General features: G+C 31.2%; 1 protein-coding gene across 4 annotated transcripts in view; it reads left to right on the forward strand.

Annotated features, from left to right (window-relative positions):
* LOC143080242 (protein turtle homolog A-like) overlaps positions 1-16194 on the forward strand; it is a 126016-nt gene that overhangs the window by 29512 nt on the left and 80310 nt on the right. Inside the window, exon 1 of one of the 4 annotated variants that reach the window (XM_076255979.1) lies at positions 5047-5071. The exons of the other annotated variants lie outside the window; for them this stretch is intronic. Within the exon in view, the coding sequence (XP_076112094.1) occupies positions 5062-5071 (10 nt within the window). The 5' untranslated portion in view covers positions 5047-5061. Of the gene's footprint in view, positions 1-5046; positions 5072-16194 lie in introns of those variants that run through there. 4 annotated transcript variants of the gene reach the window in all.

The raw sequence follows: 16194 nt of genomic DNA on the forward strand, positions 1-16194 counted from the left end.
CAGGAGTTATGGTTCTTGAAAGATTGAAAAACGGAGTTTCCAGTCGTGTCCGTGCATTTATGCATGAACTGTTCTATCAAAGCTTCCGAAATTTTAATATGCTGTTACTGATGACAAAATGGAGGTCAAGTTCAATAATGATGATTTTGACTTTTACCGTTCAGGAGTTATGCTTCTTGAAAGATTGAAAAATGGTGTTTCCCGTCGTGTCCGTGCATTTTCTCATGAACCATTCAACCAAAGCTTTTGAAATTTTAATATGTTGTTACTGATGACAAAATAGAGGTCAAGTTCAATAATGACGATTTTGACTTTTACCGTTCAGGAGTTATGGTTCTTGAAAGATTGTAAAATGGCGTTTCCATTCAAGTTGTTGCATTTACTCATGAACCATTCAATCTAAGCTTTTCAAATTTATATATGTTGATACTGATGACAAAATGGAGGTCAAATTTGATATTGACGATTTTCACTTTCACCATTCATCAGTAATAGTTCTTGTGATATTGCCAGGACACAAATAAATGTTAATAAATCAGGTTTGCTGTCGTTGTGACAGCCTCTTGTCTTACTATGAGTCATGAAAACAGGTGACCATGCCTGATATTGTCATATATAAAGAACACAACTTTCTGCAAATCTTTGAAAAAGAAGGATAAAAATCATTAGAGAAACAGATTCCACCACTGTAACTCGTGTATTACAATACAAATCTCCACTCTCAACAGTTAAAAATTTTAATTATTTAAAAAGCTTGGCATGCCTCACATTTTAAATATTAAAATTTGACTGTCTCGAGTGGAGAAATATTGTAACACACTGGTTGCAGTGTTGGAATCTATATTTCTATTTGTGATGGAAGATGCTTACTGAGGATCACAGTCCTGAAATAAATTTAACATGGAATTGTTATACATGTGGTCATTTGAAGCTGAAGGCCTTTTGCAGTCAACAGCTGGCTTTGTATGATACTTGAAATATAATTCATCTTGTCAACTAGTCACCTAGCGCTTGAGAGCTTTTATTTGTATTCGGATGATTCACACCTCCATTTGTTACCTGCAATAATCATTAATATAATTGTCTCTATTAGAATTATTTGTCTAGATTAATTCAAAGATAACGACCTGATTGCTGTGCAACAGCATAAAATATTACTGTTCAATTGATTAAAAGATGCATCGAATATTTTTTTCTTCAAAAGTACAATAAATTGACAATTGTTATTAGAGTGTTGTGTAAACAGGATGAAAACTACTTTTTATCATGCAAATTTCATGTTGTAAAGATCCTGTAAAGATGAGGGTTTCCTGGTAGTTTATACATTTAAATGAAGGACCTGAATAGAAACATTCGTACATACTGTATTGATTGGAGAAATGAGATGTAAATATTGACAGAGTGATGGTTATGTACATGATACACCCATAATACTTGGCAAATTTCAATATTCAAATTTCCAATTCAGCCACCATTTCAGGGTGAAAATTCTAAATTTCAGACAATTTTTTTTTTACATCTTGGACAATTAAAATATTGATTTATTAGGGTGGCCAGCTGAGGTTAAATGTCAATTTGACTTCAATTAAGTTACTGAAAAGTTTGGTACAAAGTTAAAACTCCATGATTTCTTATCTCAAGTACACTGTATATAGAGTTATGAATAATATAGGGTTATTGCATGAATATTGGGGAATATTGTCCCGAGTAGAATTTTATATTGCACGAGCTTGCGAGGGACAATATTCCCCAATATTCATGCAATAACCCTTTTATTGTATAGCAATATAATATTTGAAAGTAAAACATCGGTTTAAACTAAGATTTTGACATTGATGATTGTATGATAGAACATTTTTGGTAAATTATTAGAAATGTTGAAGGCCTATGAGTGTGAAGTGAAGAAGAAATGTTTCTTTGCATTTGTATTTGTCAATGGAATTTAGGTATTTCTCAGTGTTCTACATCTTTTCTTTTACATTGCAAAGTGCAGAGTAATCAGATTGAATATTGAAAGAAGCTAGCTTAAAATTCCTCAGGTTTCTACATAGAAACCAATATGTGACTGTTTTGAATTAGGTCTTTTCATACTTGTTAGCTAAAGCTTTGTTTTGTATCAATGCTTAGAAATGCAGTAGGCAATGATAAATTAACTAAAGAGGTGTCGTTACATAACCAACAATCAGTGTCAGTACCAACTCATTAGACGACACTTCGTAACACCCGTTTTTAGAATCCGCTAAATTGATTTCAAACAGGAGATTGTCAGGGATCTGAAAACCGTAGAAATATTGCATTTAAATGTGTTCTCTGCTTAATTGAAATTTTGTTTAATTTCTTTTGTCAATAAAATAGGATTTGATTATTTTGTTAGATTGGGGATTGGTTGATTGTGGATTCATTAAACAATATAAATTACGTGGAAAGAATACAATTTGTCTATCATAGATTTTAATAAAATAAACTTTATGCCCTTAAAAAAATCATGTTAGATCGTTATGTCGTTTATGTACTTGTTTTGTATAAGATTCCATAGTGTTATATCAAAAGTTTTGAGATATTTCAAGAAATCTGATAACAAACTTAATTTGTCTCCAACAGCCCTTATATGTCACACCTTCTTTGAACATATAATCATTTATATGGTCGACATTTTTAAGATATACTTTTTTTTAAGTTTCATAATATTTTTAAGTACATAAAAAAGAAGATACTATTAGTAATCAAATGACAGACATAAGTAAATGACTTAATTTCATTTAGCACCAGATAACTTACAATCCTTTGTTGACCCTTAGTGAACCTTTTATATTAAAATATGCAAATGAATTGAGTAATTAAACAAAGGGTAAAAAAGGAACCAATTCTGAACCAATGTCTTCAATAATTATGGGACTCTATGAATAGTTATATATCTGTTTGGAAATGATGTAAAATAGGTTAATTTATAATTCTGCATTAAATGCTGAGACTTCAACACAGCTGCTCTTGGAAAAGTGCTGAAATATCGAACAAACATAGCATTTGTGACCTTTCTATTGGAAAAAAAGAATTAATTCAATAAGTTCTTTTTTTTTGAAGCATGAATGTTTGCTGTTTATGTTACTTAGCAATGAGTAAAGAATGTTTAGAATTGGCTTTCTTAAAAGTCCAAAGAAAATATTGACTCTTATCTTTTGAATTGGAGTGTTTTAGAAGTGCTTCAATGGTTTTGAAATAAGCAGACATCTTTATATCATTGTGTCACTAATTAAATTGCAAAAACATAAAACTGTATAAGAACAGAACATTTAATCATTAAACTGTATGTATTTAATCATTCCAAGACATTAGGAGTGGAAATTGCTTTCATTTTGCATGATGAACGCACTTTTGAAACTTTTTAAAAGTCGCGCGATCAACAGAATTGAAGCCTTTTGTCAAGAATGTTGAAGTCTTGTTACGAATAAAAGTACATACATGTAGTTTAGAAGTTTGATTTTAGTTATTTCAATGTTTATGGTGAGGTATGTCACTCGAAGTTCCATAATGACACTTCAAATTGTCATGATTATTTATCACCACTAGGGGGACTGTAATTTACAGGGGAGACAACCAATGCTCCACATATATTCTGGTTGTCAAAAAATGTCTACCTTTACAGGCTTTAGGGTATAAGATAGGATGAAATAGTGCAACCCTGAATTAAGTCACCCCGAGATAATTGTTGCAGGGGACAAAAAAATGCAGTCTGTCCACTCTGTCTTGTTAGCTTTCTCACTTGTACAATTCTTGCTAGATTTTTTTAAAACTTACTCCATAGATTTATATCAGCAAAGTCTTGAAAGTGATTGAAAAATGTTAAAGAGTTATGCCCTTTAGAAACTTTAATTATATGAAAAATTGCAGCATCTGAGCTCTCATGTGTGCAATTTTTTCCAGATTTTTATGAAACTATCTGTAGCTAGGTTTATATCCGCAAAGGGATGTTCAAGTTATTGTTAATCTGATCAGATGTTGTGATAAATAATGGAATAATCATGAATGTTGTTGCGGTTCTTTTTCAATGGAATCAAATATTTATTATCATTCAAAATATTTTTTTAAACACCATTTGGCTGAAAAACAATTTAGGTAACAAATAACTCTTAAATAGGGGAAATAACTCATGATTGGTTTAATATGTAGATTCCTGTTTAAAAGTAGGTTTTGTTTTTGCAGAATTGTCTCTCATTATTCTGGTATAATTGTTGTCTAGATTATCTTTAAAAGTAAAAAAATCATGTAAATGTCAGATTTTTTAAAAAAAAGAGTGTTTTATGGCTTAAATCTGATTAAATAATAAAAAAAAACTTGGATTGAAGTTTTAACTGAGTCTGTGTTGGGAGTCTGTAGAGAAAGATCAACTACCTACAAAAGTCAAAGCAGTAATAAGGAATAACTAATGCTAGTTATTAAGAGGGAATTACACACAATAAAAAATTAACAGCTAATTAAACCATTTCAGATAAGCAAGAAATTTTGTATATTCCCAATTTTAATGTCAGTTTGGACAGAGCATACAATGTTTTGTTGCCTAAATTTTTTTAAACATGAAATGAAGTTTAAAACTGAAAGTCTGTGTTGGGAGTCTCAGTAAGATCAACTACCTACAAAAGTCAAAGCCAGAATAATGAATAACTCATGCTAGTTATTAAAAAGGAATTACACACATTACAGAATTCACAACTAATTATATACAATGTATACAACTCTTACAGATATTAGCAAGAACTTTTGTATATTCTTAATTTCAATGTCAGTTTCGACAGAATTAAGAATATAAAATGGTTTAAGCTCTCCTCCGTAGAATTACCATCTCCGGCTGTGATGTCTCTGTGTGACAACAATAACATGTCAATTTTGAAAATATATAGACTAATATATAATGTCATGGTGATATTATACAACATTAGTTTTGTTAATATCATATAGCAGATGGTTTTGTATGTTTGGCCAGTACAATATATTAACAGTTTGGTGTCTTTATATTAACACCTATTTTTGGCTGCCTAAATCTCTGTCAAAATTAATGGATTCAAGATGAAAGCAGGTAAATAGGATTTAATTTTATAAACATATTTTTTATTGACTTTATTCAGCATTATAAATTTATAAAGAATAAACATTTAAATGAGACGGCAGCCAAACAGAATAGTTTCATCTTAATTAGATAAATGAATAAGAGGTTTCAGAACTGGACAATATAAAACTTATGAGATGTAGTATTAAGTCGTGAGATAACTTATATTCTCAATAGACTAACAGATGAAGATGAAGTTACTTTATTTGCCTAAGCCTTGAGCATCTTCTCTCTCATTGCTGTACTGTAGTAACACTAACTCTTGGTGAAGTAACACATGACAGTGGCGGATCCAGAACTTTTCCTAAGGGGGGCCCGCTGACTGACCTAAGGGGGCCCCGCTCCAGTCATGCTTCAATGATTCCCTATATAATTAACCAAATTTTTCTCACAAAAGGGCCCTTGGTCATGATATAACATGTTTTTGGTTTAATATCAGATTGATAAATGTGTCTAAATTCCTTCCTGTATTGTGGTTTATAGAATATTAAAGGTCTCTTAAAAATTTAATGGATGACACATTTTTTTGAATTGTTGTAAATAATTGTGATTTTACATCGTTAGCAGTGCCATTACAATGCTTTAAGAATATGTCTTGAAGGAACTGATGGAAAATGAACTGAAATCATTATGATGTGATTACAATCATATTGCAGTGCGATAATCAATTTAGTATTTCTTCCTCAGGAGATGAACATATGAAGGAAAGAATTATGGTTTTCTGCCCAAGCCACACTGTTGGGGAGAATTGTTAAAGTGTTATACTTCATTTGTGGTAGTCAGACATTTTGTCAGCTACCTTGTTATAGATATGTAGAGCAACTAACTGTAGGGTATAAGTTCAAAAAGACAGGATCTTTCATCTTTGCCAACCTCTATTACAGGACCTTAGTACCTACATGTATTGTATTGATTTTTAATTTAGTCTTTTCCTGAACATGCATACAAAATGTTTACCAACAATCCATCAACATAGTCTATGATGTTTCACATTTCGATGTTTCACATTTTGATCATTGCCATTTTTAAAACAATTAGATGTTGAGATACATCAACTCAAGATTCAGATTCTTAGATTTTCCAAAATATTCCTTGGCCTTGGAATAATGTTTTCAACAACACTAAATTAATTAGTGTTTTTAAAATATGTGATAAAAATAGATTGAACAAGTTCAGGCATTTTTGCAGTACATTGATTGGTGTAAGAATGTATTAAGTCTGAAGTCTGATCTGATCTGTAACAGGATGATTTTCTCTGTATTTCTTGTCTTGATTTTGATTGACAAGATTAAAGAAAGTAAAAACATGATAACATTAACCCTTTACATGGAGATATAGGTTTGGATCATTGATAATTTGATTTCTACACAGATATTAATTGACTACCATAAATTCTGGATACCAAGGGTCTAAACCTTGAGATTTCCTTAGCAGATTATTAATTGACATCTGTATGTTGTTCATATCTGATTTCATTCATCATATTAATTAAGTCAGATTTTGACTTGGGAAAATTGATAAAGGTTAGTGGAGTGTTGGAATTTGTAGACTTGAATTACTAAATGAAAATGTGTTGTTTTCTTCATAAAGAGGTAAAAATCAGTAAACGGAGTTTCTTGTTAGTTTCTTCTTGTTCGATTCATTCCTTGTAAATTATAACTTAACAAATTATCCTTACATAGTTTTTCCATTTCATGGGCTCCTTATCAGAGTTCTATGTGCACTCATTCGATGTCCGTGGTCTATTGGTTGTACTTATCAGTTGGATGCAGCGTACAAATTAAAGATTTTCTTTCAGAAAACTTGGTATCGGAATGATATCTTCTGTTATAATTTAGACCATGCAATGCAAGCATCAACTTTCTTTTAAGCTAATGTTACATCATACAGATAATGTATTTTTAGATAGATCCAAAGGAATTTAAATGTAAATGATTAAAGCTTGGATTTTAAGTTGACTTACTTGTATAGATATGGAGCAGAGAAGTGCATATATAGATTTTTAGTGTTTTGGGAATTCTTTTGATCATAAATGATGCACACTTTATATTTTAAAATTGAACTTGAAGAATGAACTTAACTATTTTATATCTTTTGCAGTTTTCTATAGTTTTTAGTGGAAAATCTCTTTTAAAAAACTTTTTTTTTGTTTCTAGATTGGCAATAAGGATTGTGTCTTTTTTTTAAGGTGAATTACTTTCATTGTTTCATTTTCAGGAAACAGAGGCATTCCTATATTTTTAACACTTACTTATTCATGTCTGTCCTAAATCTGACCTTCTAAAATCATACAGTGGTCTAGACTTTTTTTTATAATTAAGCCTGTATTAATATTGATCTGATATTTAGTAAGTGTATAATGATGACTAACAGATTGAATTTGCATTTTATTCTGTTTGACTGACAACCCAATGACTAAGGAAATGTCATGAAAATTTAATATGCAAACGCCAGACATTTAGTTGATATTTGGCTTTAAGATTACACCATGGTATTCTTGTAGTTTCTGGTGTACCAAGTTATCCGTTTTGAATTATTTGGTGTCTCGATGCTGAGCTTTGGGCAGGGTTTTATTGTGGCTAAATTGGCATGTGGCCGACAGTTTTTATAAACTTGTCATTTACCATTAGGTGTGTTTGAATAATTTCAATGTAGGAAAAGAAAGCAAACTTTAGTAGACAAGAGGTATTAATTTCTGAATTTATTTTCCTTAGTTTTTAGACATTCATTTATGTTTTTTCCAATGTTACTGGATCAATATGTGGTTGTTTTCTTCAGCTGACAAGTGTTCTTAACTTAGGTTAGATTGTAAAACTTATATTGGAGACCTTGCATCTCTTTCGTGTCATTGGTAGTTATAGATAAACTGTTTCATTAGTATCAATTTTAAACCAATATTCATACTTTTATAGATGGGAATTGATATAATTGTGATGTTTGGCTTATAAATCTAATTTGCAGTAAATTCTACAATGGACTTTAAGGCACCTCTTTTATAAATGTATTGGATAAGTGTATTATTGAAAAGAAAAAAAGAGGAATTGATATAGGTCTTTTATTGGGTAAATCAAAACTAGAGATAATAGATATAGGAAGATGTGGTATGAGTGCTAATAAGACAACTCTCCATTCAAGTTACAATTTATAAAAGTAAACCATTGTAAGTCAAGGAACCTTCTTCAACACAGAGCTAAAATTGGTTCACACCGAACTTCAAGCTATAAAGGGCTCCAAAAATTACTAGTGTAAAACCATTCAAACGGGAAAAACAATGAATGAAATATAAGGAAATTACCAAGGGGACCTGGTTGAGGCATTTTAACATTAACAAAAAAATGACAAATCCTTGTATGCAACAGATGTCAATGAAAGTATTACTTAAAACTCATTGCCTATTTGATTCTGCATTTACCTAATGGCTTCCTTAGGAAGGCTGAACTCCAAACATTTGAAAGACAGGAATCTTTAAATAAGTAGAGACGTAAGGAGCTAGATGATTAAAATGGACCTGAAAAGAATAGCCAAAAATATCCAAGTTCAAGTAAAATTAAAGTACTAAACACTGTCTGTTTATTGATAATGTTTTAAAGTTGAACGCCCAGTTATAAGAAGGAACACGGAAGTTGGAAAATTTTTGACTTGGATACATAAGAAAACTATCATAATGAGTCCTGACATTTTATAAATATTTAGCATAACTGGGATAATTTGCCTTTAGTATAATCACTGTGACCGATTTTGTCTCTCATATTGTTCTCACAATGAATTGTGTTCAAATTCCTGAAAATAATCCATTTTTTTTTCTAATTTGAATTTAATTTAAGCTCTAAAGAAGATGATCAGTTTAACAAATTTGTCCTATCTTTTATATGCTTCTTTCACAAATTATATGCTCAGAATGTCAGAGACAAATGAAATTAATGATTTAAGGATAATTTTATCTCTCATTTCAATTTGTCTGCAGCCATAGTTGTTAGGCTTATTAGTGGACCTGTGTAAAATGTCAGAATTATATCCATATATTCTTCTTAGGCTTAAGAATCTAAATTTGGTAAAAGTGCAAAGATTAATTTCAACATCAATTCTTATTCATATTTCGCCTTCGGTCTCAAGTAATGAATTAGCTTAACTTCTCTATGAGGGGTGAAGCTTACATATAATATCTCTGTTTAAAGAAACAAACTATACCCATAGCTGGCCAGTGACCTTGACCCTAGTATATAAGCACCTGTTCCATAATAACTTGTCATTATTTTTCTAGAGGGGTGAAGTGAACACTTCACTTGAATTCTTTTTAGTTATTTTATTTTTATCTTAAATTTGGGAGAGAGTTACTAAAGTTACATTAACTTGTCTACGATGTACACAAGTTCTAATGTTATTTTGTTATTTAGAAATAATACTTCCTCAATTGTCTACGATGTATGACAAGTGTTGATGGAAATGAATTTAAAAATTTCTTGTCTACGATGTATGACAAGTGTTCATGGAAATTAATTAAATATTTTATTGTCTACGATGTATGACAATTTTATATATTCATTAAGTTTTTGCCTTAGTACACTACGATGTACGGCACATTTGTTACTTAATTCATACTCCTGTTTGTTAAACAGGTAGATATTTAAAAGTATTTCTATTCACCTGAAGGTCGTGAGTACTCTTCACAATTTACACGTGTTTTACCTGCACAGGTACACATTTTTGTATTACAATGGCTGAATTTGTTTATGCAAATGTATTGTTTTTGCAAGATGTTTAGAATGATGTTTTAGAAATTAAAGATGATAAATTTAATAGGAAAACAAGAGGTATTTTGAATAAATCCTCTTCTTAAACAGTTATAAAACCTAGTAGTTTTATAAAAGATCATAATGGCATGGCAATTGGAAATAATTGACAAAGCAACAGAACCTGTAAAAAGTAAGTTTTTAAATCTAGTGCTACTTGTATAGCTTCAAAATCTACTTGATTTGTGAATGTTTCTCACGAAAGTGCTGTTGAGTTTTAAGATAGGCATGTATATTGATACATTGACTCATTATTATTAATGTAGTAAAGAACCTGTATGAATCATGAGGTTTGAGACAGTTTTACTGCCTTTAACTCAAGCAGAGTTTGTAGAGAAACCTGCTGCTATATTTGATTTTTGCCATTAGAGGCTTACTTTAATGAAGATTTAGTTCTATATTTTGATCTGAACTACTGAAATGATACTGTGTATGTACCTCCTTTTGGAGTTTGTGCCAGGGCTGATGATAGTCCAGTCGGAGTTGAATTTGATTCATCTTTTGATCCTGCATTAAGGTTTTCAGAAGCCTTTAAGGCTTCTATTAGTGAGATTAATGGTCCATTATCTCATCCTGTTTGTTGAACAGTTTAATCATGTTTTTGCTTTGAAAATCCCAAAATTGTAAATATTACTACCATGTCAGCAAATATAAAATCAGGAAAATATAAAGTTCATAGAGGTAATACTATCACACTGAGAACTGTGACAATCCTAGTGTGTCGAGGATAAATAAAAAATCGAAATGGCACTGCCTAGACAGGCCCACTCTGTGGTTTCAAAGATGCAGGAAACCCAGAGATACTTTATTAAGGGGTTGATCATCACCCCTATTGTTGAGTTGGCTATTTCTTGTTGTAAGAATGGGCCATTGGATCTTGATAGTACAAGGATTTTATTGTAAAATTCTATTTGTTTGTTTGACCATGGGTTTCTGGTTAGACCCATAGGAGATGCTCAGAAATATTTAGATGATAAAACTTATTTGTAATTCTGTTGTGATAGTTGCTTTATCACGTTTCTAGTTATGATTGCATGAAGCAAACTTAGTGTTTATACAAAGGTTCTGAAGCAAATTCTAGATTCCTTGGAAGAGGTTCCAGGTCTAGCAATTAATTTACTCCCAGCTGTTATGGGAAAGGCAATATCAGTTTTTTAACTGCAGAGGCTCTGTTGGTCAACAGGGCGACTATACTAGTAGGCAATTCCCTTCATTGAGAGGGAGAGGGTTTCAAAAAGGGAACAGGGAATCTCGAAGAGGTCACATTTCTCAACCAGTTGCTATATATACAGTATAGATAACTTAAATATTATGATTTGGAAAATGTTACTAATGATCTATTGATATTAGAAGAAATGGTTATAAAATTATTTTTAATGATGTACCACAAGGTTCATCATTTTTGAATTAAATACATTTCACCTTTCATAAGGATGAATTAATTTCAGAAGTCCAAAAATTGATAGCTAAGGGAGCTATTTAAGAGGTTGATCGATCAATGGAAAATCAGTTTATTTCCTATATTTTCTTAGTTCCTAAGAAAGATTGGTCTTCAAGGCCTGTATCTATTTGATAAATTCAAACATACTTAGCTTGTTGCTAATCAGCATTTGGAGCAGGACCATTTATCTTTTGTTTAGAATTAAATTTTTAGGATAAATATCTATATATATATAGAGAGAGAGCTAACATCTATAGATCACACAGATGCATATTTAAGTTTCATTTATGATTATATCACATTTTCCTGATTCATGTGGAAAAGACATTGATATGATATTTATGTTTTTGTTTTGGATTGGCTTCTGTATCAAGAGTTTTTACTAAGGTTTTAAAACCTGTCTATGTATTTATGAAATAATGTCACTTGAAGTATATACATGCTATAGTTTATACATTGATGATTCTTTTATTATGGATCAGAGTTTAGATGATTGTATTGTGAATACAGAAGAAGTGGTGCAAATGCTTGATAAGCTGTGCTTCGGAAGAAATTTTGAGAAGTTGGTACTCATTTCTTGGAAGCACATTGTTTTCCTTTGTCTCATTATTGATACTGAGCTATTTAAGTTTTTTCTGACAGATGAGAAATGGTAATATTATCTCCCTTGGGAAATTCTTCTTAAATATAATTGTGTAACTGTATTATAGATGATTTACATCATATATTGGTTTTGTGACGAATGCTTTTAATGCAGTATCTGTGGGAATGTTACATTGCAGAAACATGGCGGGAAATAATGTTGAAACACTGTAGAGTTGTTACAGTATTTATTTTCATCAATACATGTAGGTGAATTTTTTTTTTAACATTTTAAAATCAGAAATTAAAAATTTGATTTATAGACCCGTCCAAATAAGTTTTTGGATTGGACCAGATTCCTCGTAAGAAGGATTTGGGATCCAAATTTGAAGAAAATGTTTCTGTTGGTAGATGGAGCTTCTTTAAGAGTATGTGCTCATTTCATATAGATTTCATAGTATTGTTGGCTATATTTTTCTTTTGGAGAAAAAAGTTTTAGTCACAGAGAGTTATACAATCAGAAAATACATTTTCAGTAGCTTTTATTATGCAATAGGAGGTAAAACCTCGTTGTCACTTAACATGCTTACTACAAATATTTCATTATTTGGGCTTGGTGTTCAAGAAAGAACATTTTTATCACAGCTCTTTATATTCCTGGTAAGAAAATTTTGAGGCTTATCATATGGTTAAAAAATTTACAGATTCAAAAGGATGGCAATTGAAAGAAGATATATTTGTTTTGTTGTTATCACGTTTTCATTTTCAAATCTGTAGAGAATTACTTCGTTGTCTTTTGACCAACAAGCTCCTTTCAGAGATGTTTGTATTTTTCATGGTCAGAATTAAGACCTTATATTTTCCCATCTTTTTCATTGTTGGGGATAATTATAAAGAAAATTATTAGTGATAAAGTTCAGAAGGCTCTTTTGATTATCCTTTTTGGCCTGCTCAGAGTTGGTTTTCTTTGCTAAGACCAATTTTAATTTATTTGCCAGTTAAACTGCTAAGCATAAAAATTAGTAACAATGTTGCATACTGAAGATAATGTCTTTCTGTCAGGAAGAGACTTAATTCAACTGTATATTGTAAAAAATATAAGTGAACCAACACCTGAAGGGTTGATTGTGCGGTAGGGTAAAAACGTGTGTATTATACTCAGAAATCACTTTAATATAAACAGGAGATTTCAGAATCATTTGTAAAATATATTTACACTTCATCTTGGAGACCATGCATCTATAATCAAGCATTATCAATATTTTTTGAGAAATTTCATTATTTGGTGTGTTCAAAGAGAACCAATTCCTTATCACCATCTAAAAAGGATGTTATTGATTATTGAATTTTTTGTAAAACACAAGCTTTTCATATTCAGCATGTTTAATGTGAATTTTCCTTGTTCTATGTTGAAACAGACTTTATCCTTTAAGAAATAGATGTTACTTAATTTGTTTGTTTACTACATGTATTTGTGGAAGGTTGCTTAAACCTGAATCTGCAATTGAAGAGTTAGATACTCTTTCACTTGGGAGATGAATTTAGTGCTATCTTTTTTAAGTTCTTAATATTCATTGGAGAATTTAACATTGAAGACTGTCTTTTATACTTGTGTCTTTATTTGCCTTGACTACAGCTGCCTTAAAGTACTATCTTTATCAGCTGTAGATTTACATTCTATGTTTCTTCATTCAGAGACATGGCACTTTATTTTTTCATATACATGAGTTTTTGAAAAATACTAGATCTGTTAGTTAGTTTACCTAACGAGGTGATCAAAGGTTTTGATAAACCAAAACTTTGTGTTGTTAAGACAATGATTTATCATGTTTTGTGTACAAAATAGGTGAGAGAATTCATCTAAGTCTTTTCGTAAAGTTTAGATAGTTAGAGAGAGTTCTAATTTTATCCGAGGTTTTAAGGTTAACTCATTTAGAGGAACCTCTTCATAGGTGCATTTAGCTTCAGAATGTTCTATTAAGGACATTATGGCAACAGTTTTGTCTGGACATATGATCAAACCTTTTACAAGTTCTATAACAGGAAAGTGGATAATATCAGTACTAAAACGCTTTTCTTCAGTTGTAGTTACTGTGATTGTGATTTTTATCCTTTATTAAATGTTGGCATTTATATAAAAATTGTTTTTAGTTTGTGTCTACACTTTAAACAAGCTAATTCATTACTTGAGACCGAAGGCGAAATATGAATAAGAATGTTCCTTCATCCAAGCATATCTTGGATGTGCAGGATGAAGGTCATTCTTAGAATATGAGCCTGAGGCTCGAAAGTAATTAATTCCCACCAAAGGGATTATCAGTCAGACCCACCCTTTTCCACTGGGTTTTATATTTGGTCGACACAAACTTGCTTTAAATTATGACAAGTTATTATGGAACAGGTGCTTATATACTAGGGTCAAGGTCACTGGCCAGCTATGGGTATAGTTTGTTTCTTTAAACAGAGATATTATATGTAAGCTTCACCCCTCATAGAGAAGTTAAGCTAATTCATTACTTTCGAGCCTCAGGCTCATATTCTAAGAATGACCTTCATCCTGCACATCCAAGATATGCTTGGATGAAGGAACATTTTAAGCTTCATTAAACTTTCGGTGATATGAATTAATTTAATTTATCCGATGGAGCTGTTTAATCATTGACCTTTTAAAGCTTCTGCTTATTTTCTGCAGAACTGATTTTAGGATCGTGGAACAGATTTTAGGGATTGGACTGATTTGAAGGATGCAAATGGGACAAGTTAAATTTCTAGCTGATGTAGCATTTTTTTTTAAATTTCTGCTGAAAGAGAAAAAAATAAAGAAGATGCTGAAAAGACGTATTTACACTTGTTTGCAAATTTGTTTGCCCTTTATGTAAAATCATCCATATTCCCATTTAATTTGACATTACAATTTAAGAAAAAAAATTTAGGTAACAATTTAAATGAAATTGTTGGTTGAGGTCCGATTAGGTCTGATTAGGTTATTCGAGCAGATCTAAGGTCATATGGAGACAAAATTCAGCTAGTCATATCAAAATTGCCAATATGTTTTTTTTGAGACTGTATATAAATATTTATATAAGACTATATATATCGCCAGGAATTTCTCCACAAAAAAACAAAACAAAAAAAAAAACAGAAAAAATTTGGGTGGTCAGTGAGTAACTTTCAGATGGTTATAGATTGTTTTCCACAATCCATTCTGATCAGGCAGATGTGATTCAGAGAATTAACTAAAATTATCTCCCTTTTAGATTAATTGCTATGAATGACCTGCTCTAAAGAAAATATCATAATTTTGATTTAAATCTCATAGTTTTGGTTTGACATGAAAAACCAATTGAGCATTTTGAGAAATGAATTTAATTAAGCTTTATACAGAAATTATAAGTGATATATTTCTAGATAAAGAACTGAAATTTGATGAAAAATTAACGATTAATGAAAAAAGAGTTATATGACTTGTTGATCAGGGAATATAACGTTCAATTGAAAGTGACATAAAACTCATATTTTCATATACAGTTTTTATGTATAGCCTGTAAACATCCAGTTGTGAGTTTGAGCCACATTGCTCATTCCATCTTGATTGACAAAAGTGTCTGTTTCCTGCATGAAGACAGTTCCCCTGTCAATGAAACAATAGTTGAATATGTTTGACCATGGTTACCAATGCTCATCATGGTTTTACAACAGTTAGATGTGTTTTGCACAGTGGTTTTCCACTTTTCTGATCATCAGGTTACCATCACTCACCATTGATATATATATCATGGTCAAATCACTTTTCAGACCATGGTTTAACCATCACTCACCATGGTTTTCCATTTTTATGCCCCACCTTCGATAGAAGAGGGGCATTATGTTTTCTGGACTGTTCGTCCATTCGTCCTTTTGTCCATCTGTCCCACTTCAGGTTAAAGTTTTTGGTCAAAGTAGTTTTTGATGAAATTGAGTTCCAATCACCTTGAAACTTGGTACACATTATTGTTCCCTATTATATGATCTTTCTAATTTGAATTCCATATTAGAGTTCTGACCCAAATTTCAGGGTCCACTGAACATAGAAAATAATAGTGTGAGTGGGGCATCTGTGTACTATGGACACATTCTTGTTCTTACCATGCTCAACCATGGTCATACATCTGTCCATGGTTGATAAGCTCAAATTTTAAGTGGTTGACTATGGTCAGTTTGACAACCATGGTTTTTTTTACCTTTGTGACCATGGTGGTACATTTGACCATGGTAGACCAATTGGTAAACCAATCTCCAAT

The sequence above is a fragment of the Mytilus galloprovincialis genome, chromosome 6, assembly GCF_965363235.1.
Source record: "Mytilus galloprovincialis chromosome 6, xbMytGall1.hap1.1, whole genome shotgun sequence".
Taxonomy (NCBI): domain Eukaryota; kingdom Metazoa; phylum Mollusca; class Bivalvia; order Mytilida; family Mytilidae; genus Mytilus; species Mytilus galloprovincialis.